The 23,381-nt window shown below is 46.1% G+C and overlaps 1 protein-coding gene across 1 annotated transcript in view; it reads left to right on the forward strand.

Moving 5' to 3' along the window:
* Positions 1 to 23,381, forward strand: part of LOC118944840 (receptor-type tyrosine-protein phosphatase mu-like) — a 543,829-nt gene that overhangs the window by 403,901 nt on the left and 116,547 nt on the right. Inside the window, exons 22-24 of the mRNA XM_036966400.1 lie at positions 3,665 to 3,876; positions 13,797 to 13,884; positions 17,571 to 17,647. Of these exons, the coding sequence (XP_036822295.1) occupies positions 3,665 to 3,876; positions 13,797 to 13,884; positions 17,571 to 17,647 (377 nt within the window). The remainder of the gene's footprint in view (positions 1 to 3,664; positions 3,877 to 13,796; positions 13,885 to 17,570; positions 17,648 to 23,381) is intronic.

Genomic DNA, 23,381 nt, shown 5'->3' on the forward strand with positions numbered 1-23,381 from the left:
TACTGACTACTTCCCACATCATCATAATACTGACTACTTCCCACATCATCATAATACTGACTACTTCCCACATCATCATAATAATACTGACTACTTCCCACATCATAATAATACTGACTACTTCCCACATCATAATAATACTGACTACTTCCCACATCATCATAATACTGACTACTTCCCACATCATAATAATACTGACTACTTCCCACATCATCATAATACTGACTACTTCCCACATCATCATAATACTGACTACTTCCCACATCATCATAATACTGACTACTTCCCACATCATCATAATACTGACTACTTCCCACATCATCATAATAATACTGACTACTTCCCACATCATCATAATAATACTGACTACTTCCCACATCATAATAATACTGACTACTTCCCACATCGTAGAACTACTGACTACTTCCCACATCATAATAATACTGACTACTTCCCACATCATAGAACTACTGACTACTTCCCACATCATCATAATACTGACTACTTCCCACATCATAATAATACTGACTACTTCCCACATCATCATAATACTGACTACTTCCCACATCATCATAATACTGACTACTTCCCACATCATCATAATACTGACTACTTCCCACATCATCATAATAATACTGACTACTTCCCACATCATCATAATACTGACTACTTCCCACATCATCATAATACTGACTACTTCCCACATCATAATAATACTGACTACTTCCCACATCATAATAATACTGACTACTTCCCACATCATCATAATACTGACTACTTCCCACATCATAATAATACTGACTACTTCCCACATCATCATAATACTGACTACTTCCCACATCATCATAATACTGACTACTTCCCACATCATCATAATAATACTGACTACTTCCCACATCATCATAATAATACTGACTACTTCCCACATCATCATAATACTGACTACTTCCCACATCATAATAATACTGACTACTTCCCACATCATAATACTGACTACTTCCCACATCATAATAATACTGACTACTTCCCACATCATAGAACTACTGACTACTTCCCACATCATAGAACTACTGACTACTTCCCACATCGTAGAACTACTGACTACTTCCCACATCATAGTAATAGATACTTCTTCCCACATCATAGTAATAGATACTTCTTCCCACATCATAGTAATTCTGATTCACAGAATCAGACCGATCATAAGCCCAGTGTTCTGAGCTTTCTCCTCCTCACCAGATTCACTCATCCTACGACCCCGTTCCAATAGCCAACCTAGCATATCACTTAGAATGCATCCTCTCTTCCCCTCGAAGCATTATCAGTGTTTCCTCTATATGCATTTAGCTGTGGCGCACCTGCCCCGAATCAAACCAGATATAAAGAGATAATGGAGCGATACATTTATACACAAGAATCATCTTTTGAGATCTATCAATCATCGAAATAAGAAACTAGACAGTCAGAGATAATCTGTAATTCCCCAAATGTCATGGCATGGGTGGGGGCCCACATTGATTTTATTGTATTGTTATTAAGTGTCACTCAGATGGCATTAGAACGAGGCATAATAGCCATGTCAAAATCTGTAGAATAGCAGGAAATTAGCTTTAAAACAGCAACATTTTGTGTGGATATTGGAACTGAGCCGTTGTGTCACTACCAGAGTTTCTATTTTAAGCCATTATCTCTCTCTTATCACATGACTGCATTGTGGCTAGGGCCAGGAGTTTTTCCTTCTCTATGTTTAAAGTACAGTGCCTTGCGAAAGTATTCGGCCCCCTTGAACTTTGCGACCTTTTGCCACATTTCAGGCTTCAAACATAAAGATATAAAACTGTATTTTTTTGTGAAGAATCAACAACAAGTGGGACACAATCATGAAGTGGAACGACATTTATTGGATATTTCAAACCTTTTTAACAAATCAAAAACGCGTGCAAAATTATTCAGCCCCTTTACTTTCAGTGCAGCAAACTCTCTCCAGAAGTTCAGTGAGGATCTCTGAATGATCCAATGTTGACCTAAATGACTAAAGATGATAAATACAATCCACCTGTGTGTAATCAAGTCTCCGTATAAATGCACCTACACTGTGATAGTCTCAGAGGTCCGTCAAAAGCGCAGAGAGCATCATGAAGAACAAGGAACACACCAAGCAGGTCCGAGATACTGTTGTGAAGAAGTTTAAAGCCGGATTTGGATACAAAAATATTTCCCAAGCTTTAAACATCCCAAGGAGCACTGTGCAAGCGATAATATTGAAATGGAAGGAGTATCAGACCACTGCAAATCTACCAAGACCTGGCCGTCCCTCTAAACTTTCAGCTCATACAAGGAGAAGACTGATCAGAGATGCAGCCAAGAGGCCCATGATCACTCTGGATGAACTGCAGAGATCTACAGCTGAGGTGGGAGACTCTGTCCATAGGACAACAATCAGTCGTATATTGCACAAATCTGGCCTTTTATGGAAGAGTGGCAAGAAGAAAGCCATTTCTTAAAGATATCCATAAAAAGTGTTGTTTAAAGTTTGCCACAAGCCACCTGGGAGACACACCAAACATGTGGAAGAAGGTGCTCTGGTCAGATGAAACCCAAATTGAACTTTTTGGCAACAATGCAAAACGTTATGTTTGGCGTAAAAGCAACACAGCTGAACACACCATCCCCACTGTCAAACATGGTGGTGGCAGCATCATGGTTTGGGCCTGCTTTTCTTCAGCAGGGACAGGGAAGATGGTTAAAATTGATGGGAAGATGGATGGAGCCAAATACAGGACCATTCTGGAAGAAAACCTGATGGAGTCTGCAAAATACCTGAGACTGGGATGGAGATTTGTCTTCCAACAAGACAATGATCCAAAACATAAAGCAAAATCTACAATGGAATGGTTAAAAAATAAACATATCCAGGTGTTAGAATGGCCAAATCAAAGTCCAGACCTGAATCCAATCGAGAATCTGTGGAAAGAACTGAAAACTGCTGTTCACAAATGCTCTCCATCCAACCTCACTGAGCTCGAGCTGTTCTGCAAGGAGGAATGGGAAAAAATGTCAGTCTCTCGATATGCAAAACTGATAGAGACATACCCCAAGCGACTTACAGCTGTAATCGCAGCAAAAGGTGGCGCTACAAAGTATTAACTTAAGGGGGCTGAATAATTTTGCACGCCCAATTTTTCAGTTTTTGATTTGTTAAAAAAGTTTGAAATATCCAATAAATGTCGTTCCACTTCATGATTGTGTCCCACTTGTTGTTGATTCTTCACAAAAAATACAGTTTTATATCTATGTTTGAAGCCTGAAATGTGGCAAAAGGTCGCAAAGTTCAAGGGGGCCGAATACTTTCGCAAGGCACTGTAGATGTGTAGATTTTTCCATGCCTGGTATTTTACCAAGAGTTGCCTCAGAGTTCACCATCCTGACCTGTTGTTCCTCTTCCTTCCTGTTTCCTCTCTCTCTGTGTGTGTGTGTGTGTGTGTGTGTGTATATCTGTGTGTATATCTGTGTGTGTGTGTGTATATCTGTGTGTGTGTGTGTGTATATCTGTGTGTGTGTGTTTGTATCTGTGTGTGTGTGTATATCTGTGTGTTTGTATCTGTGTGTGTGTGTGTGTGTGCCTGCCTGCCTGCCTGCCTGCGTCTTCTCTGTATCTGTCCAGACGACAGCCAGACGCTGGGTGGTGGTGGTAGCTGCAGTGACACCAGTAGTCTGGTCCAGTCTCACGGCCACTCCCTGAGAAAGAGGGAGGGGACAGTAGACGCTCCCTACCAGACGGGCCAGCTCCACCCTGCTATCAGAGTAGCCGACCTGCTGCAGCACATCACGCAGATGAAGTGTGCGGAAGGATACGGCTTCAAGGAGGAGTACGAGGTGGGACCAACTTTCACCTTTTGACCTTTCACCTCCCGCTCATTGAGACACTCCCCCCCCACCCCCTCTTCTCACTGTGCCTTGGGTTCCAACTCTTTAAAACTGGATCCATCCTTTCTCCCTTCATTATAGTAGTTAGTGATGTGACTTGATTGAACAGGGGAAAGTTACTGAATGTGTGGGGGACACAACTTCACCTTTCACCTTTCACCTTTCACCTTGAGCTCACTGTGTCGGTTCCATTTTCTTCTACCTTGTCCGCTGCTCTCACTCCTACAATTCAGATTCCGTAAATTAATTTCAATTCCGATTTAAAGAAATGGAGACTACGTCATTGTAAATAGATGGCACTTTTTAATTCTTGCATTATATTGAGTTTTAATTCGTCCCCTAGGATACGTCTCAAATGGCACACTATTCCCTGTATAGTGCACTACGTTTAACCAGATCACCCTATTGGCCCTGGTCTATAGTCGTTTCACTATATAGGGAATAGGACTCTGGTCTAAAGAAGTGCACTAAATAGGGAATAGGGCTCTGGTCTATAGTAGTGCACTATATAGGGAATAGGGCTCTGGTCTATAGTAGTGCACTATATAGGGAATAGGGCTCTGGTCTATAGTAGTGCACTATATAGGGAATAGGGCTCTGGACACAGAGACAGACTGCCACTGTGTCTCTCTGACACTCTGCCTCTGTCTCTCTGACACTCTGCCTCTGTCTCTCTGACACTGCCTCTTTCTCTCTGACACCCTGACTCTTTCTCTCTGACACCCTGACTCTTTCTCTCTGACACCCTGACTCTTTCTCTCTGACACCCTGACTCTTTCTCTCTGACACTCTGCCTCTTTTTCTCTGACACTCTGCCTCTTTCTCTCTTACACCCTGCCTCTGTCTCTCTGACACCCTGCCTCTGTCTCTCTGACACCCTGCCTCTTTCTCTCTGACACCCTGCCTCTTTCTCTCTGACACCCAAACGAGTCGAGTCGAGGCAAGCGGAGCCTCATTCTCATTTCCCCTCGTTACGCTAGCTGGGCCCGGCAGGGATCCAACCTGCCTCACAGAGTATTAAGACACAGGGAGTCAACCTGCCTCACAGACTATCCCCTTAAAACACAGGGAGTCAACCTGCCTCACAGACTATCCCCTTAAAACACAGGGATCCAACCTGCCTCACAGACTATCCCCTTAAAACACAGGGATCCAACCTGCCTCACAGACTATCCCCTTAAAACACAGGGATTCACAGGCATCACATGTTGGTGGGATTATGGTCTTGCTGGCTGGTTCTGGCATCACATGTTGGTGGGATTATAGTCTTGCTGGCTGGTTCTGGCATCACATGTTGGTGGGATTATAGTCTTGCTGGCTGGTTCTGGCATCACATGTTGGTGGGATTATAGTCTTGCTGGCTGGTTCTGGCCAGCATGTTGGTGGGATTATAGTCTTGCTGGCTGGTTCTTGCCAGCATGATGGTGGGATGAAAAGGCTACGTTAGGTCATGTTGTAGCCTTGAGAAATGCGACAATGGAATGTTTTCCTTCTTCATCTCAAGACATTGAGATGTGCAGTCGATCAAAATAACATCTAGAAAGCTTCCTAAAGTGTGTATAATGGTAAATATCAATTGGTTCAACTTTGCAAACTCTATTGTAGCTGACGTAGCCAGACCTCGGCCGGGTCGCAGGTGTAATTGAGAACTTGTTCTCAACTGGCCTACCTGGTTTAAATAAAGGTGATCTGGTCTACCTGGTTAAATAAAGGTGATCTGGTCTACCTGGTTAAATAAAGGTGAACTGGTCTACCTGGTTAAATAAAGGTGATCTGGTCTACCTGGTTAAATAAAGGTGATCTGGTCTACCTGGTTAAATAAAGGTGATCTGGTCTACCTGGTTAAATAAAGGTGATCTGGCCTACCTGGTTAAATAAAGGTGATCTGGCCTACCTGGTTAAATAAAGGTGATCTGGTCTACCTGGTTAAATAAAGGTGATCTGGCCTACCTGGTTAAATAAAGGTGATCTGGCCTACCTGGTTAAATAAAGGTGATCTGGCCTACCTGGTTAAATAAAGGTGATCTGGCCTACCTGGTTAAATAAAGGTGATATGGTCTACCTGGTTAAATAAAGGTGAAATAAACATAATAAATAAATAAATATAACCTGATATAACCTGAAACTAAATCAAACCCTAGCTTTATTATGATACTGTACATCAGTTTGGACTGGTTTCCCAGACACTGGTTAAGCCTATTCCAGGGGGAAAAATATCCCTCGAATGGAGAATAATTTAGTCCAAGATAAGTCTAATCTAAGTCTGAGAAACCAGCCCTATATGTCATCTGTTGTGTTGCATGTTGACACTAGTCGGTGAATGCTGCTTCCCTGGGAAGTAACTATGTCACTATGTATGCTTTTTATCAAGTGCTATTTGATATGAGCCGTGACAGAGTAAGTATTGCATGGCCCGTGTTGTTCAGCATTGTGTATCGGTCTGTCAGCACTCTTTAGTACAATAGGTTCTCTGTTGTAGTTTCCCAAGGGTTCTAAGGTACATTCTTAAGGAGAACCCGGAAGAACTCAACAGAACCGTCTTACTAAGGAGCCTGTTCTCAGCACTGTGACCAGTTTAACTGACCAGTCTAACTGACCAGTCTAACTGACCAGTCTAACTGACCAGTCTAACTGACCAGTCTATCCAGGGGACTTCACTAAATTATTAATTCATACCAGGGGAACTCACTAAATTATTCCAATTCTCTCTTCTGTTCTCGCTCTCCTCTTTCTTCCTTCTCTGTACTGTCTGTGTATCCCCAGTAACCATGCTGCTATTATGTTGTCACTGTACTGTCTGTGTATCCCCAGTAACCATGCTGCTATTATGTTGTCACTGTACTGTCTGTGTATCCCCAGTAACCATGCTGCTGTTCTGTTGTCACTGTACTGTCTGTGTATCCCCAGTAACCATGCTGCTGTTCTGTTGTCACTGTACTGTCTGCGTATCCCCAGTAACCATGCTGCTGTTCTGTTGTCACTGTACTGTCTGTGTATCCCCAGTAACCATGCTGCTGTTCTGTTGTCACTGTACTGTCTGTGTATCCCCAGTAACCATGCTGCTGTTCTGTTTTCCCTGTACTGTCTGTGTATCCCCAGTAACCATGCTGCTGTTCTGTTTTCACTTTCCCTGTACTGTCTGTGTATCCCCAGTAACCATGCTGCTGTTCTGTTGTCCCTGTACTGTCTGTGTATCCCCAGTAACCATGCTGCTGTTCTGTTGTCCCTGTACTGTCTGTGTATCCCCAGTAACCATGCTGCTATTTTGTTGTCCCTGTACTGTCTGTTTATCCCCAGTAACCATGCTGCTGTTCTGTTGTCCCTGTACTGTACTGTCTGTGTATCCCCAGTAACCATGCCGCTGTTCTGTTGTCACTGTACTGTCTGTGTATCCCCAGTAACCATGCTGCTGTTCTGTTGTCCCTGTACTGTCTGTGTATCCCCAGTAACCATGCTGCTGTTCTGTTGTCCCTGTACTGTCTGTGTATCCCCAGTAACCATGCTGCTGTTCTGTTGTCCCTGTACTGTCTCTGTATCCCCAGTAACCATGCTGCTGTTCTGTTGTCCCTGTCACTGTCTGTGTATCCCCAGTAACCATGCTGCTGTTCTGTTGTCCCTGTACTGTCTGTGTATCCCCAGTAACCATGCTGCTGTTCTGTTGTCCCTGTACTGTCTGTGTATCCCCCGTAACCTCCACATCATTACTGTGTGTTTAAGGTGGTTGTATTCACACACACTTGCATCCCAAATGGAACCATATTCCCTTTATAGTGCACTTCTTTTGTCCAGGGCCCATAGGGTTCACTATATAGGCAATAGTGTTTCATTTGGGACGCATCTCCCACTGCTATGATTACTCACACAGACAGACGAGGACTACGCTGGGATAGGGGGATATTGTAAATAGTCTTGCAATTAAAGCATTTAATAGGACTGCAGTGGTACATTATCTCAGAGACCGATGAAGAGGAGAGAGAGACAACTGCAATAGCAGCAGAAACACTAACTTTATTTATTTTTAATGTTTGAGTTTCTTGTTCGTTCTACTATTGGTGCTGTTTCTGAGTACTCTGTCTGCCCTCCACAGACTCTCTACATCTCCTCTTGCTCTATCAATATTGACTACCCTGTCCTTGTCATACTGGGTATTGTCAAATATATATAAAAAAAAGGGGATTGAAGAAAGACTGTCAGAGAGACAGAGGGAGGGAGAGAAATAGAGAGGAGAGGAGAGAGAGAGAAATAGAGAGGAGAGGGAGAGAAATAGAGAGGCGAGAAAAATAGAGAGGAGAGAGAGAAATAGAGAGGAGAGAGAAATAGAGAGGAGAGAGAGAAATGGAGAGGAGAGAGAGAAATGGAGAGGAGAGAGAGAAATGGAGAGGAGAGAGAGAAATGGAGAGGAGAGAGAGAAATGGAGAGGAGAGAGAAATGGAGAGGAGAGAGAAATGGAGAGGAGAGAGAGAAATGGAGAGGAGAGAGAGAAATGGAGAGGAGAGAGAGAAATGGAGAGGAGAGAGAGAAATGGAGAAGAGAGAAATAAGGGAGAGAAATAGAGAAATAGAGAGGAGAGAGAAATAGAGGAGAAATGGAGAAGAGAGAAATGGAGAGGAGAGAGAGAAATAGAGAGGAGAGAGAGAAATAGAGAGGAGAGAGAGAAATAGAGAGGAGAGAGAGAAATAGAGAGGAGAGAGAGAGAAATAGAGAGGAGGGAGAGAAATAGAGAGGAGGGATAGAAATAGAGGGAGGCAGAGAAATAGAGAGGGAGGCAGAGAAATAGAGAGGAGAGAGAGAGAAATAGAGAGGAGGGAGAGAAATAGAGAGGAGACATAGTGAGAGGGGGAGAAGGTTAGGACAGAGACAGAAAGAGAGACAAGGAGAGAGGGGGAGGGAGAGGGGAGAAGGTTAGGACAGAGACAGAAAGAGAGACAGGGAGAGAGGGGGAGGGAGAGGGGGAGAAGGTTAGGACAGAGAGACAGAGACAGACAGAGAGGGAGGGAGAGAGGGGGTGCGAGAAGGGGAGAGAGTGCGAGTTCATTTCGTTGGTCCATTATAACTAACTATTATGAAGTTCGCCATGTAACAAAGACAAGCAGTTGTCTTGGCCATGATTTGTCTTGTTAGAGCACTTTATATATTATTATATCGTGTTATATTGACATTAAACCCTGTAGACTTCAGAGTGAAAATGTCTGTGTCCAGAATAGCAGCCTTTTCCTTATAGGGCACTACTTGTGACCATGGCCAGAATAGCAGCCTTTTCCTTAAAGGGCACTACTTGTGACCATGGCCAGAATAGCAGCCTTTTCCTTATAGGGCACTACTTGTGACCATGGCCAGAATAGCAGCCTTTTCCTTAAAGGGCACTACTTGTGACCATGGCCAGAATAGCAGCCTTTTCCTTAAAGGGCACTACTTGTGACCATGGCCAGAATAGCAGCCTTTTCCTTAAAGGGCACTACTTGTGACCATGGCCAGAATAGCAGCCTTTTCCTTAAAGGACACTACTTGTGACCATAGCCAGAATAGCAGCCTTTTCCTTATAGGGCACTACTTGTGACCATGGCCAGAATAGCAGCCTTTTCCTTAAAGGGCACTACTTGTGACCATGGCCAGAATAGCAGCCTTTTCCTTAAAGGGCACTACTTGTGACCATGGCCAGAATAGCAGCCTTTTCCTTAAAGGGCACTACTTGTGACCATGGCCAGAATAGCAGCCTTTTCCTTAAAGGGCACTACTTGTGACCATGGCCAGAATAGCAGCCTTTTCCTTATAGGGCACTACTTGTGACCATGGCCAGAATAGCAGCCTTTTCCTTAAAGGGCACTACTTGTGACCATGGCCAAAATAAGTGCAATGCATTGACAATAGGATGTCCTTTTGTCTGTGAACTGATTTGTTTGGTTTAGGTGGCTTCATACGGCTATGAAACACTGTATCCTTCAGAAGGACAGTGACAGACAGTGAGGATGACATTGGGCTGCTTTCGTCACGTTCTCTCTCCTCTCCTGTCCCAAGATGCACTGCTGTGAGGAAATCTCCCTCCTAATCCATTTAGAAGACACATATCCATCTCAGCTTGTCTGACCCCATGAAGACAGGGACAGATTTCTGTCTGACCCCATGAAGACAGGGACAGATTTCTGTCTGACCCCATGAAAACAGGGACAGATTTATGTCTGACCCCATGAAGACAGGGACAGATTTCTGTCTGACCCCATGAAGACAGGGACAGATTTCTGTCTGACCCCATGAAAACAGGGACAGATTTCTGTCTGACCCCATGAAAACAGGGACAGATTTCTGTCTGACCCATGAAGACAGGGACAGATTTCTGTCTGACCCCATGAAGACAGGGACAGATTTCTGTCTGACCCCATGAAGACAGGGACAGATTTTCCTGGTCAACAGAAACAATATCCCCTATATTCTGCACTAGGGCCCTATAGGTCCCTGGTCAACAGGAACCATATCCCCTATATTCTGCACTAGGGCCCTATAGGTCCCTGGTCAACAGGAACCATATCCCCTATATTCTGCACTAGGGCCCTATAGGTCCCTGGTCAACAGGAACCATATCCCCTATATTCTGCACTAGGGCCCTATAGGTCCCTGGTCAACAGGAACCATATCCCCTATATTCTGCACTAGGGCCCTATAGGTCCCTGGTCAACAGGAACCATATCCCCTATATTCTGCACTAGGGCCCTATAGGTCCCTGGTCAACAGGAACCATATCCCCTATATTCTGCACTAGGGCCCTATAGGTCCCTGGTCAACAGGAACCATATCCCCTATATTCTGCACTAGGGCCCTATAGGTCCCTGGTCAACAGGAACCATATCCCCTATATTCTGCACTAGGGCCCTATAGGTCCCTGGTCAACAGGAACCATATCCCCTATATTCTGCACTAGGGCCCTATAGGTCCCTGGTCAACAGGAACCATATCCCCTATATTCTGCACTAGGGCCCTATAGGTCCCTGGTCAACAGGAACCATATCCCCTATATTCTGCACTAGGGCCCTATAGGTCCCTGGTCAACAGGAACCATATCCCCTATATTCTGCACTAGGGCCCTATAGGTCCCTGGTCAAAGTGCATTATATATTATGAACATGTAGCCGTCTGGGTTACAGAGAGTAGAACAACGGCTAAACGGCTAATTATCAGGACTTTAATGTGTCGAAGTCTCCTGCCTGCCATTCTGGCGCTTGGCTCACTGTGCTGCCTGTCTCTCTTAAAGGAAAGGTTTCCATCTCACTGTGCTGCCTGTCTCTCTTAAAGGAAAGGTTTCCATCTCACTGTGCTGCCTGTCTCTCTTAAAGGAAAGGTTTCCATCTCACTGTGCTGCCTGTCTCTCTTAAAGGAAAGGTTTCCATCTCACTGTGCTGCCTGTCTCTCTTAAAGGGAAGGCTTCCATCTCACTGTGCTGCCTGTCTCTCTTAAAGGAAAGGTTTCCATCTCACTGTTCTGTCTCTCTTAAAGGGAAAGGCTTCCATCTTGTAGACAAATGCACCTGTCAGTCGGCCCGTGTGTAGATAGATGGAGGCGTCTGAGAAGCAGCAACATCGATGATTGATCAAGACTCTCAAGCCCGGTTTTATTCTCCAGCTAACAAAGTGTCTCTGGGTTCAAAATACATCAAGGGAAATAGAGGGAAAGCTTTCTGCTCAAAGAAGCCAGGATATTAATTATTCATTGTGAGCATTATTCTGAATTGCCCTTCCAGAGTTCCTTTAACGTGGCTGGGTTCAGGGTTCAGGGTTCAGGGTTCCTGGAGTCTATATTGAACTACTGTTACGTGGCTGGGTTCAGGGGTCAGGGTTCAGGGTTATAGGAGTCTATATTGAACTACTGTTACGTGGCTGGGTTCAGGGGTCAGGGTTCAGGGTTATAGGAGTCTATATTGAACTACTGTTACGTGGCTGGGTTCAGGGGTCAGGGTTCAGGGTTATAGGAGTCTATATTGAACTACTGTTACGTGGCTGGGGTCAGGGTTCAGGATTATAGGAGTCTATATTGAACTACTGTTACGTGGCTGGGTTCAGGGGTCAGGGTTCAGGGTTATAGGAGTCTATATTGAACTACTGTTACGTGGCTGGGTTCAGGGGTCAGGGTTCAGGGTTATAGGAGTCTATATTGAACTACTGTTACGTGGCTGGGTTCAGGGTTCAGGATTATAGGAGTCTATATTGAACTGCTGTTACATGGCTGGGTTCAGGGGTCAGGGTTATAGGAGTCTATATTGAACTGCTGTTGCGTGGCTGGGTTCAGGGGTCAGGGTTCAGGGTTATAGGAGTCTATATTGAACTGCTGTTACGTGGCTGAGTTCAGTGTTCAGGGGTCAGGGTTCAGTGTTCCTGGAGTCTATATTGAACTGCTGTTACATGGCTGGGTTCAGGGTTGAAATGGAAATGTATTGGGTTGTAATTTTTTGGATAAGCTGAGTTGATTGCTAAAATAAATTAACAATAACATGGGTTTGTTTACAGAGTTCTACTGCCTTGGAGCCAACACACACACACACACAATGACAAAGACAAAGACAAACACACACACACACACAATGACAAAGACAAACACGCACACACACACACACCAAACCCTTGTGAACTGCAGTTTGCAGTGAGGCTGGTGTGTTTTCATAATTTGTCTTAATTGTGCCTGGTATAGGATCAGTTTGGAGAACTCCCCACAGAGAGAGAGAGAGATATTCATATTTCATGAGCCAGTCATCTGAGTGCTGTGGATCTGAAGATGAGGCTTTATTCTCCCTGAACTGAATGACTGAGTCCTTCAGACAGACAGGGTGAGGGGCAGACAGACGGACAGACGGATGGATACATGGAGAGAGAGGGAGGTGGGCAGACAGACTGACTGACAGAAAACGGACAGACAGACGGGCAGACAGGCTGAGGGGTAGACAGACAGGCTGAGGGGTAGACAGACAGGCTGAGGGGTAGACAGACAGGCTGAGGGGTAGACAGACAGGCTGAGGGGTAGACAGACAGGCTGAGGGGTAGACAGACAGGCTGAGGGGTAGACAGACAGGCTGAGGGGTAGACAGACAGGCTGAGGGGTAGACAGACAGGCTGAGGGGTAGACAGACAGGCTGAGGGGTAGACAGACAGGCTGAGGGGTAGACAGACAGACATGGGCTCTTTTTTTGTCTGCTGTGGTAGTGTGACGCTGGGGGAGCTATTTGAGCGTGACACACGCTCTGTGACATCCTAATGGGCTCTCTGTTTGACATGAATCCCCAGGAACCTTTCTCTTCCCGTTGCCTTCTCATGTCTAATAATGATGTGGATACAACCCCCTCTCAGAATTACGGAACCTCTCTCTCGCTCTCTCTCGCTCCCCACCTCTCTCTTTCTCTCTCTCTCTTCACTCTCCCTATCTCCTATCTTTCTCTCTCTTTTCAGTCTCTCTCTCTCTCTTTTCAGTCTCTCTCTCTCTCTCTCTTTTCAGTCTCTCTCTTTCTCTTTTCAGTCTCTCTCTCTCTTTTCAGTCTCTCTCTCGCTCTCTCTTTTCAGTCTCTCTCTCTCTCTTTTCAGTCTCTCTCCCTCTCTCTCTCTTCAGTCTCTCTCCCTCTCTCTCTCTCTCTTTTCAGTCTCTCTCTCTCTCTCTCTCTCTCTCTCTCTCTCTCTCTCCTTCTCTGTCTCCTTCTCTGTCTCCTTCCTGTCTTGCTCTTTACCTCCTTTCTGTCGTTCCAATATGTCAATTTTTAGGAGCTGACAGAGAATATTTTGTTCTTTAACTTGGTATTATCATTTAAAGGCTTGACACTTGACATCACATCTCATGTCCTCTTCCCTCTGTTCTTTTCCTCCCTCTCTTTGTCTCCCTCTTTTCCTCCCTCTCTTCAGAGCTTCTTTGAGGGGCAGTCAGCGCCATGGGACTCCGCGAAGAAAGATGAGAACCGGATGAAGAACCGATATGGGAACATTATTGCGTGTGTGTATAAAGCATTATCTGATATTATAGACTGGTCTCTCTCTCTCCTCTCTGATCAATAATCTATATTATAGACTGGTCTCTCTCTCTCCTCTCTGATCAATAATCTATATTATAGACTGGTCTCGTCTCTCTATCTCCTCTCTGATCAATATGAATCTATATTATAGACTTGTCTCGTCTCTCTATCTCCTCTCTGATCAATATGAATCTATATTATATTAGGGTGTCCAATCAAAAATGCATCTTTTGACCAACGGGTAAAATAAAAAGTTAATTGTGTAGATCTAAGAAAACCAATGGTCCAAACGTCTCTGTGATAATCTATTATTGGAGGCCAGAGAATAAAACATCTGACACCGTTGAACATCTTTCTTCTAGAGTCCACAGGACATAAATCAATATAGAGGTTAGATTTAGAGACACGACCATGTAGTATTTTAGTATATATATATATACTGCTCAAAAAAATAAAGGGAACACTTAAACAACACAATGTAACTCCAAGTCAATCACACTTCTGTGAAATCAAACTGTCAACTTAGGAAGCAACACCGATTGACAATAAATGTCACATGCTGTTGTGCAAATGGGATAGACAACAGGTGGAAATGATAGGCAATTAGCAAGACACCCCTAATAAAGGAGTGGTTCTGCAGGGGGTGACCAAAGACCACTTCTCAGTTCCTATGTTTCCTGGCTGATGTTTTGGTCACTTTTGAATGCTGGCGGTGCTTTTCACTCTAGTGGTAGCATGAGACGGAGTCTACAACCCACACAAGTGGCTCAGGTAGTGCAGCTCATCCAGGATGGCACATCAATGCGAGCTGTGGCAAGAAGGTTTGCTGTGTCTGTCAGCGTAGTGTCCAGAGCATGGAGGCGCTACCAGGAGACAGGCCAGTACATCAGGAGACGTGGAGGAGGCCGTAGGAGGGCAAGGAGGAGCACTGCCAGAGCCCTGCAAAATGACCTCCAGCAGGCCACAAATGTGCATGTGTCTGCTCAAACGGTCAGAAACAGACTCCATGACGGTGGTATGAGGGCCTGACGTCCACAGGTGGGGGTTGTGCTTACAGCCCAACACCGTGCAGGACGTTTGGCATTTGCCAGAGAACACCAAGATTGGCAAATTCGCCACTGGCGCCCTGTGCTCTTCACAGATGAATGCAGGTTCACACTGAGCACATGTGACAGACGTGAAAGAGTCTGGAGACGCCGTGGAGAACGTTCTGCTGCCTGCAACATCCTCCAGCACGACCGGTTTGGCGGTGGGTCAGTCATGGTGTGGGGTGGCATTTCTTTGGGGGGGGTGCACAGCCCTCCATGTGCTCGCCAGAGGTAGCCTGACTGCCATTAGGTACCGAGATGAGATCCTCAGACCCCTTGTGAGACCATATGCTGGTGTGGTTGGCCCTGGGTTCCTCCTAATGCAAGACAATGCTAGACCTCATGTGGCTGGAGTGTGTCAGCAGTTCCTGCAAGAGGAAGGCATTGATGCTATGGACTGGCCCGCCCGTTCCCCAGACCTGAATCCAATTGAGCACATCTGGGACATCATGTCTCGCTCCATCCACTGATGCCACGTTGCACCACAGACTGTCCAGGAGTTGGCGGATGCTTTAGTCCAGGTCTGGGAGGAGATCCCTCAGGAGACCATCCGCCACCTCATCAGGAGCATGCCCAGGCGTTGTAGGGAGGTCATACAGGCACGTGGAGACCACACACACTACTGAGCCTCATTTTGACTTGTTTTAAGGACATTACATCAAAGTTGGATCAGCCTGTAGTGTGGTTTTCCACTTTAATTTTGAGTGTGACTCCAAATCCAGACCCTCCATGGGTTGATAAGTTTGATTTCCATTGATAATTTTTGTGTGATTTTGTTGTCAGCACATTCAACTATGTAAAGTAAAAAGTATTTAATATTAATATTTCATTCATTCAGATCTAGGATGTGTTATTTTAGTGTTCCCTTTATTTTTTTAGCAGTGTGTATATATATATATATACAGTGCCTTGCGAAAGTATTCGGCCCCCTTGAACTTTGCGACCTTTTGCCACATTTCAGGCTTCAAACATAAAGATATAAAACTGTATTTTTTTGTGAAGAATCAACAACAAGTGGGACACAATCATGAAGTGGAACGACATTTATTGGATATTTCAAACTTTTTTAACAAATCAAAAACTGAAAAATTGGGCGTGCAAAATTATTCAGCCCCCTTAAGTGAATACTTTGTAGCGCCACCTTTTGCTGCGATTACAGCTGTAAGTCGCTTGGGGTATGTCTCTATCAGTTTTGCACATCGAGAGACTGAATTTTTTTCCCATTCCTCCTTGTATACACACAGTGGGGAGAACAAATATTTGATACACTGCTGATTTTCCTTTTTTTATCATAGGTACACCTCCACTGTGAGAGACGGAATCTAAAACAAAAATCCAGAAAATCACATTGTATGATTTTCTTAAGTAATGAATTTGCATACGATAAAAATGACAGACCTCTACATGCTTTGTAAATAGGAAAACTTGCAAAATCGGCAGTGTATCAAATACTTGTTCTCCCCACTGTATATACTATATATATATATTTATATATATACTATTCATATTATTGGGAAATTCTAGTTCTTTCCAGAAGATTTCTAACCAAAAACAAGCATCTGACTGAAATATCAACTTTACTGTGAACTTGATATTTTCTAAAAAGCCTTTCACATGTTATTCAGCTCGTGTTAATTCAAGGTTTTGGTCAACAGAGCTCTTCTGTAGGGAGGAGTGGCCCAAAATCCCTGACCATTCAGAACCTGAAGACTCATATTTATCCATGGGGTAAAATGTATTTTATAATATAAGGAAGTTAAATTTCATCAGCACCCCACCCTGGACAGAGTTATTACTTGATTCTTTCTCATTGGGATTGTCTGGTCTAAGACCTTGGCTCTGCTGACGATATGATATGATATGGGGCGTATAATCCGTGTCTAACAGTCTTGAAGACTGCTTTTTATTTTTGATAAAGTGGTGTATGCCGAGTATTTATGTTTGAGCTTCATGCCTTCATTGGTGACCTCCTCAGTAAGCATACTGTTACACCACAATGTCAGTTTGCATATGTTTCTCCCTCTCCTTCTCCTTCCCCCACTCCTTTCTCGTCCAACATTTCTCCCTCTTCTCCTCCTCCCACACCTTTCACATCCTACATTTCTCCCTCTTCTTCTCCACCTCCCACTCCTTTCTCGTCCTACATTTCTCCCACTCCTTCCTCTTCCGATCTCTCTCCCTCTCCATCTCCTCCTCTCTCCCTCTCCTTTCTCTTCCTACCTCTCAATTCAATTCAAGGGGCTTTATTGGCATGGGAAACATGTGTTAACATTGCCAAAGCAAGTGAGGTAGATAATATACAAAAGTGAAATAAACAACTAAAATGAACTCTCTTCCTCCTCCATATTATTTCTCTTCCTACCTCTCCCTATCCTCCTCCCTCTCCTCCCTATCTTTTCTCTTCCTACCCCTCTCTCCTCCCTCTCCTTTCTCTTCCTACCTCTCTCTCTTCATCCTCCCTCTCCTTTCTCTTCCTACCTTTCTCTCTCCTCCTCCCTCTTCTTCATCTCTCTCTGTATCCCATCCTCCTTGATTAACGTGATTCATTCTGAACAGGTTCCTCTCCTCCTCTCTTCCAGATGATCACTCCCGAGTCAGACTTCAGCCCCTGGAGGGAGAGCAGAACTCTGATTACATTAATGCAAATTACGTTGATGTAAGTACACACACCAGCCAGCCCACACACGCGCGCACACACACACACACACACACACACACACACACACACACACACACACACACACACAACTAGCTACATGGACGCAAAGGTCATTGCGCTCATTCGCTGCCTTGGTCCCTCTCGAAGGGAGAAGGTGGCTGGCACGGGAGTCGTGAGGGGCCACACACAGAGACAAACAGACACACACACACAAACACACAGAGACACAGACAGAACCACACACAGACACAGACACACAGACACACACACACACAGACACAGACAGACATTGGCCCTTATTTTAAACTTGTATGTCTTCCTTATTTGAATAAGAGATGGAGTGAATAAGAGATGGAGTGAATAAGAGATGGCCTGGACTGAGTAGAGGGAAGGCTAATGGGTTGCCGGGGGAAACTGAGGTTCTGGTGCTTTATGGTACGAACGGGACTTATACATAAAGCAGTGTTAGTGATAAGGAGAGACAGCTCACGTGTAATTCAGAGACAACCATACAACTTGAGAACATCAGAATGAATCTATTGCAGTAAGTTGGAGCTACGGTAACAGTAAAACCGGTGGATTAAGACGCTGGGCTGACGGTAGCAGTGTTAGTACCTCTGTAGTGTCTGTAATGACCCCTATGATGTGTGTCCTGCTGTTGTACCTGAATCCCTAAGAGCACTTCTCCCTGCCCATCCCTCCTTCCGTCTCTCCCCTCCCTCTCTCCACCCCCCCTCCGTCTCCCCCCTCCCTCTCTCTACCCCCTCCGTCTCCCCCTCCCTCTCTCTACCCCCCTCTGTCTCTCCCCCCCTCCCTCTACCCCCCCCCCCCCCTCCGTCTCCCCCTCCCTCTCTCTACCCCCCCTCTGTCTCTCCCCCCTCCCTCTACCCCCCCTCCGTCTCTCCCCTCCCTCTCTCTACCCTCCCGTCTCTCCCTTCCATCTACCCCCCCTCCCTCTCTCTACCCCCCCTCTCTCTGCCCCCCCTGTCTCTCCCCTCCTTCTCTCTACCCCCCCTGTTTCTCCCCTCCCTCTCTCTACCGCCCCTGTCTCTCCCCTCCCTCTCTCTACCCCCCCTGTCTCTCCCCTCTCTCTCTACCCCCCCTGTCTCTACCCCCCCTGTCTCTCCCCTCCCTCTCTCTACCCCCCTTGTCTCTCCCCCCTCCCTCTACCCCCCCTCCCCCTCCCCCTCCGTCTCCCTCTCTCTACCCCCCCACCCCATCTCTCCCCTCCCTCTCTACCCCCCCACCCCATCTCTCCCCTCCCTCTCTCTACCCCCCCCCCTCCGTCTCCGTCTCCCTCTTTCTACCCCCCCCCCGTCTCCATCTCCCTCTCTCTACCCCCACCCCATCTCTCCCCTCCCTCTCTCTACCCCCCCACCCCATCTCTCCCCTCCCTCTCTCTACCCCCCCCTCCGTCTCCCTCTCTCTACCCCCCCATCCCATCTCTCCCCTCCCTCTCTCTACCCCCCCACCCCATCTCTCCCCTCCCTCTCTCTACCCCCCCCTCCGTCTCCCTCTCTCTACCCCCCTACCCCATCTCTCCCCTCCCTCTCTCTACCCTGCCCCCCATCCGTCTCCCTCTCTCTACCCCCCCATCCCATCTCTCCCCTCCCTCTCTCTACCCCCCCCCTCCGTCTCCCTCTCTCTACCCCCCCACCCCATCTCTCCCCTCCCTCTCTCTACCCCCCCACCCCATCTCTCCCCTCCCTCTCTCTACCCCCCCCTCCGTCTCCCTCTCTCTACCCCCCTACCCCATCTCTCCCCTCCCTCTCTCTACCCTGCCCCCCATCCGTCTCCCTCTCTCTACCCCCCCATCCCATCTCTCCCCTCCCTCTCTCTACCCCCCCCCTCCGTCTCCCTCTCTCTACCCCCCCACCCCATCTCTCCCCTCCCTCTCTACCCCCCCACCCCATCTCTCCCCTCCCTCTCTCTACCCCCCCCCCCTCCGTCTCCGTCTCCCTCTTTCTACCCCCCCCCCGTCTCCATCTCCCTCTCTCTACCCCCACCCCATCTCTCCCCTCCCTCTCTCTACCCCCCCACCCCATCTCTCCCCTCCCTCTCTCTACCCCCCCCTCCGTCTCCCTCTCTCTACCCCCCCATCCCATCTCTCCCCTCCCTCTCTCTACCCCCCCACCCCATCTCTCCCCTCCCTCTCTCTACCCCCCCCTCCGTCTCCCTCTCTCTACCCCCCTACCCCATCTCTCCCCTCCCTCTCTCTACCCTGCCCCCCATCCGTCTCCCTCTCTCTACCCCCCCATCCCATCTCTCCCCTCCCTCTCTCTACCCCCCCCCTCCGTCTCCCTCTCTCTACCCCCCCACCCCATCTCTCCCCTCCCTCTCTCTACCCCCCCACCCCATCTCTCCCCTCCCTCTCTCTACCCCGCCCCTCCCCTCCCTCTCTCTACCCCGCCCCTCCCCTCTCTCTACCCCGCCCCCCCCCTCGTCTCTCCACCCCCCCCCCCCCCCTCGTCTCTGCCCTTTAATGTGGTCATTTGTAATCTGTTGTTACGCCTTCAGACGTACATTCATAATACGTGGTGCTCACACACACACACACACACACACACACACACACACACACACACACACACACACACACACACACACACACACACACACACACACACACACACACACACAACCAACATTTCCAAGCGTAAATTGATAATACAAGGTGGGCCAGCAGCGAATGTGTTAAATAATTTCCCTCTCCAAGCACCATTCAGTTTAAGGCCATCATCAGGACCCAGCAAACCAAATGTTCCCAGAACATTTGTTAGGTTGCAGAAAATGTTCCCATAAAACACACACACAAAAAAAAAACTGTCCAATTGAGCTGATACAATGTTTGAATAAAACATTCGCCTGACATTGCAAGATAGTTCCCAGAACAGCATCTGTCATCGGTTATTTAACGGTCCCCAGAATGTTTCATTAGGTTGTGGGGAACAGTCTGGTGAGAACATTGTAGGGACATTACAAAATATATGTTCCCAAAACACAAGAACTATCCAGTTGTGTGGATGATTCATACAATGTTCCCAAAACACAAGAACTGCCCAGTTGTGTGGATGATTTATACAATGTTCCCAAAACACAAGAACTATCCAGTTGTGTGGATGATTTATACAATGTTCCCAAAACATAAGAACTGCCCAGTTGTGTGGATGATTTATACAATGTTCCCAAAACACAAGAACTATCCAGTTGTGTGGATGATTTATACAATGTTCCCAAAACATAAGAACTGTCCAGTTGTGTGGATGATTTATACAATGTTCCCAAAACACAAGAACTATCCAGTTGTGTGGATGATTTATACAATGTTCCCAAAACATAAGAACTGTCCAGTTGTGTGGATGATTTATACAATGTTCCCAAAACACAAGAACTATCCAGTTGTGTGGATGATTTATACAATGTTCCCAAAACACAAGAACTGCCCAGTTGTGTGGATGATTCATACAATGTTCCCAAAACACAAGAACTGTCCAGTTGTGTAGATGATTTATACAATGTTCCCAAAACACAAGAACTGCCCAGTTGTGTGGATGATTTATACAATGTTCCCAATCTTTTACAATACTTGTTGTCCTGAAGTTGCTTCGAGAGACTGTTTGGAACTCGGTAGTGAGTGTTGCAACCGACCATTTTTTGCACGCTACACGCTTCACCACTCGGCGGTCCCGTTCTGTGAGCTTGTGTGGCCTACCACTTCACGGCAGAGCCGTTGTTGCTCCTAGACGTTTCCACTTCACAATAACAGCACTTACAGTTGACCCTTTGGCAGCTCTACCAGGGCAGAAAATTGACGAACTGACTTGTTTGAAAGGTGGCATCCTATGACGGTGCCACGTTGAAACTCACTGAGCTCTTCAGTAAGGCCATTCTACTGCCAATGTTTGTCTATTGAGATTGCATGGCCATGTGCTCAATTTTATGCACCTTATACTATCTTATCCAGAGCCACTACAGTAGTGAGTCATTTAGCAGACTCTCTGCAGTGCCCTACCAACTGAGTCACACAGGACTAGAACTTAATTGGAATCTTTGCGGGAATGTTCTCTGTTTGCTGGGGAGAGGTTGTGTGTGTGTGTGTGCGCGTGTGCGCGTGCACCATTATCAGATAAGAATATATGCATATTAAATATTAGACCCTGGTTGAAAAGGATTTTCCTTTCCCCTGCCTGTCTGCTTACGGCATCGTAGGAAAAGTACTTAGCAGCAACACACACACACACACACACACACACACACACACACACTCCGCAGTAACACACAGATGGACAGACGGATAAGGATGTTTCTCTGAAAGCTGTCCTGACTCTTCTGTTCTCTTCTGTCTAGAACTTCTCCATCAGGGTTAATATGCCTTTGATTATCACCCAGGAAGGTGTGATTAAGTCATTTTAAGGAATGACAGTACAGTAGGTTACAATGGGAGGCTCAGCCCTACCTTCTACATCAGTCTCAGCCCTGCCTTCTACATCAGTCTCAGCCCTGCCTTCTACATCAGTCTCAACCCTGCCTTCTACATCAGTCTCAACCCTGCCTTCTACATCAGTCTCAGCCCTGCCTCAGCCCTGTCTTCTACATCAATCTCAACCCTGTCTTCTCCATCAATCTCAACCCTGCCTTCTACATCAGTCTCAACCCTGCCTCAGCCCAGTCACTTGAGAATTGAGCGGAATCGAGAGACATTTGAGAATTGAGTCACTTGAGAATTGAGCGGAATCGAGAGACATTTTAGAATTGAGTCACTTGAGAATTGAGCGGAATCGAGAGTCATTTGAGAATTGAGTCACTTGAGAATTAAGCAGAATCGAGAGTCATTTTGGAAAAGAACTGCTCACAGATGCACATTTAAGTGCATGTCTCCTCAGAACATGAAATTGCTCGGGGCTAGCGTACATTTTTGTAGAATTCAAGGAGAGGGAGGTTGTTGTACCTGACTTTGAGCTAGTCATTGCACACTCACCGTCATTTTCCAACATCTATAGCTTTTTTTATTCAGTTAGGATCACCACTTTATTTTAAGAATGTGAAATGTCAGAATAATAATAGAGAGGATGATTTATTTCAGCTTTTATTTCTTTCATCACATTCCCAGTGGGTCAGAAGTTTACATACACTCTATTAGTATTTGGTAGCATTGCCTTTAAATTGTTTAACTTGAGTCAAACGTTTCGGGTAGCCTTCCACATGCTTCCCACAATAAGTTGGGTGAATTTTGGACAATTCCTCCTGACAGAACTGGTGTAACTGAGTCAGGTTTGTAGGCCTCCTTGCTCACAAAAACTTTTTCAGTTCTGCCCACAAATGTTCTATAGGTTTGAGGTCAGGGCTTTGTGATGGCCACTCCAATATGTTGACTTTGTTGTCCTTAAGCCATTTTGCCACAACTTTGGAAGTATGCTTTGGGTCATTCTCCATTTGGAAGACCCATTTGCAACCAAGCTTTAACTTCCTGACTGATGTCTTGAGATGTTGCTTCAATATATCCACATCATTTTCCTATCTCATGATGCCATCTATTTTGTGATGTGCACCAGTCCCTCCTGCAGCAAAAGCACCCCCACAACATGATGCTGCCACCCCCGTGCTTCACGGTTGGGATGGTGTTCTTCGGCTTGCAAGCCTCCCCTTTTTTCCTCCAAACATAACAATGGTCATTATGGCCAAACAGTTCTATTTTTGTTTCATCAGACCAGAGGACATTTCTCCAAAAAGT

This window comes from Oncorhynchus mykiss, chromosome 28 (genome assembly GCF_013265735.2).
Source record: "Oncorhynchus mykiss isolate Arlee chromosome 28, USDA_OmykA_1.1, whole genome shotgun sequence".
NCBI classification, from domain to species: domain Eukaryota; kingdom Metazoa; phylum Chordata; class Actinopteri; order Salmoniformes; family Salmonidae; genus Oncorhynchus; species Oncorhynchus mykiss.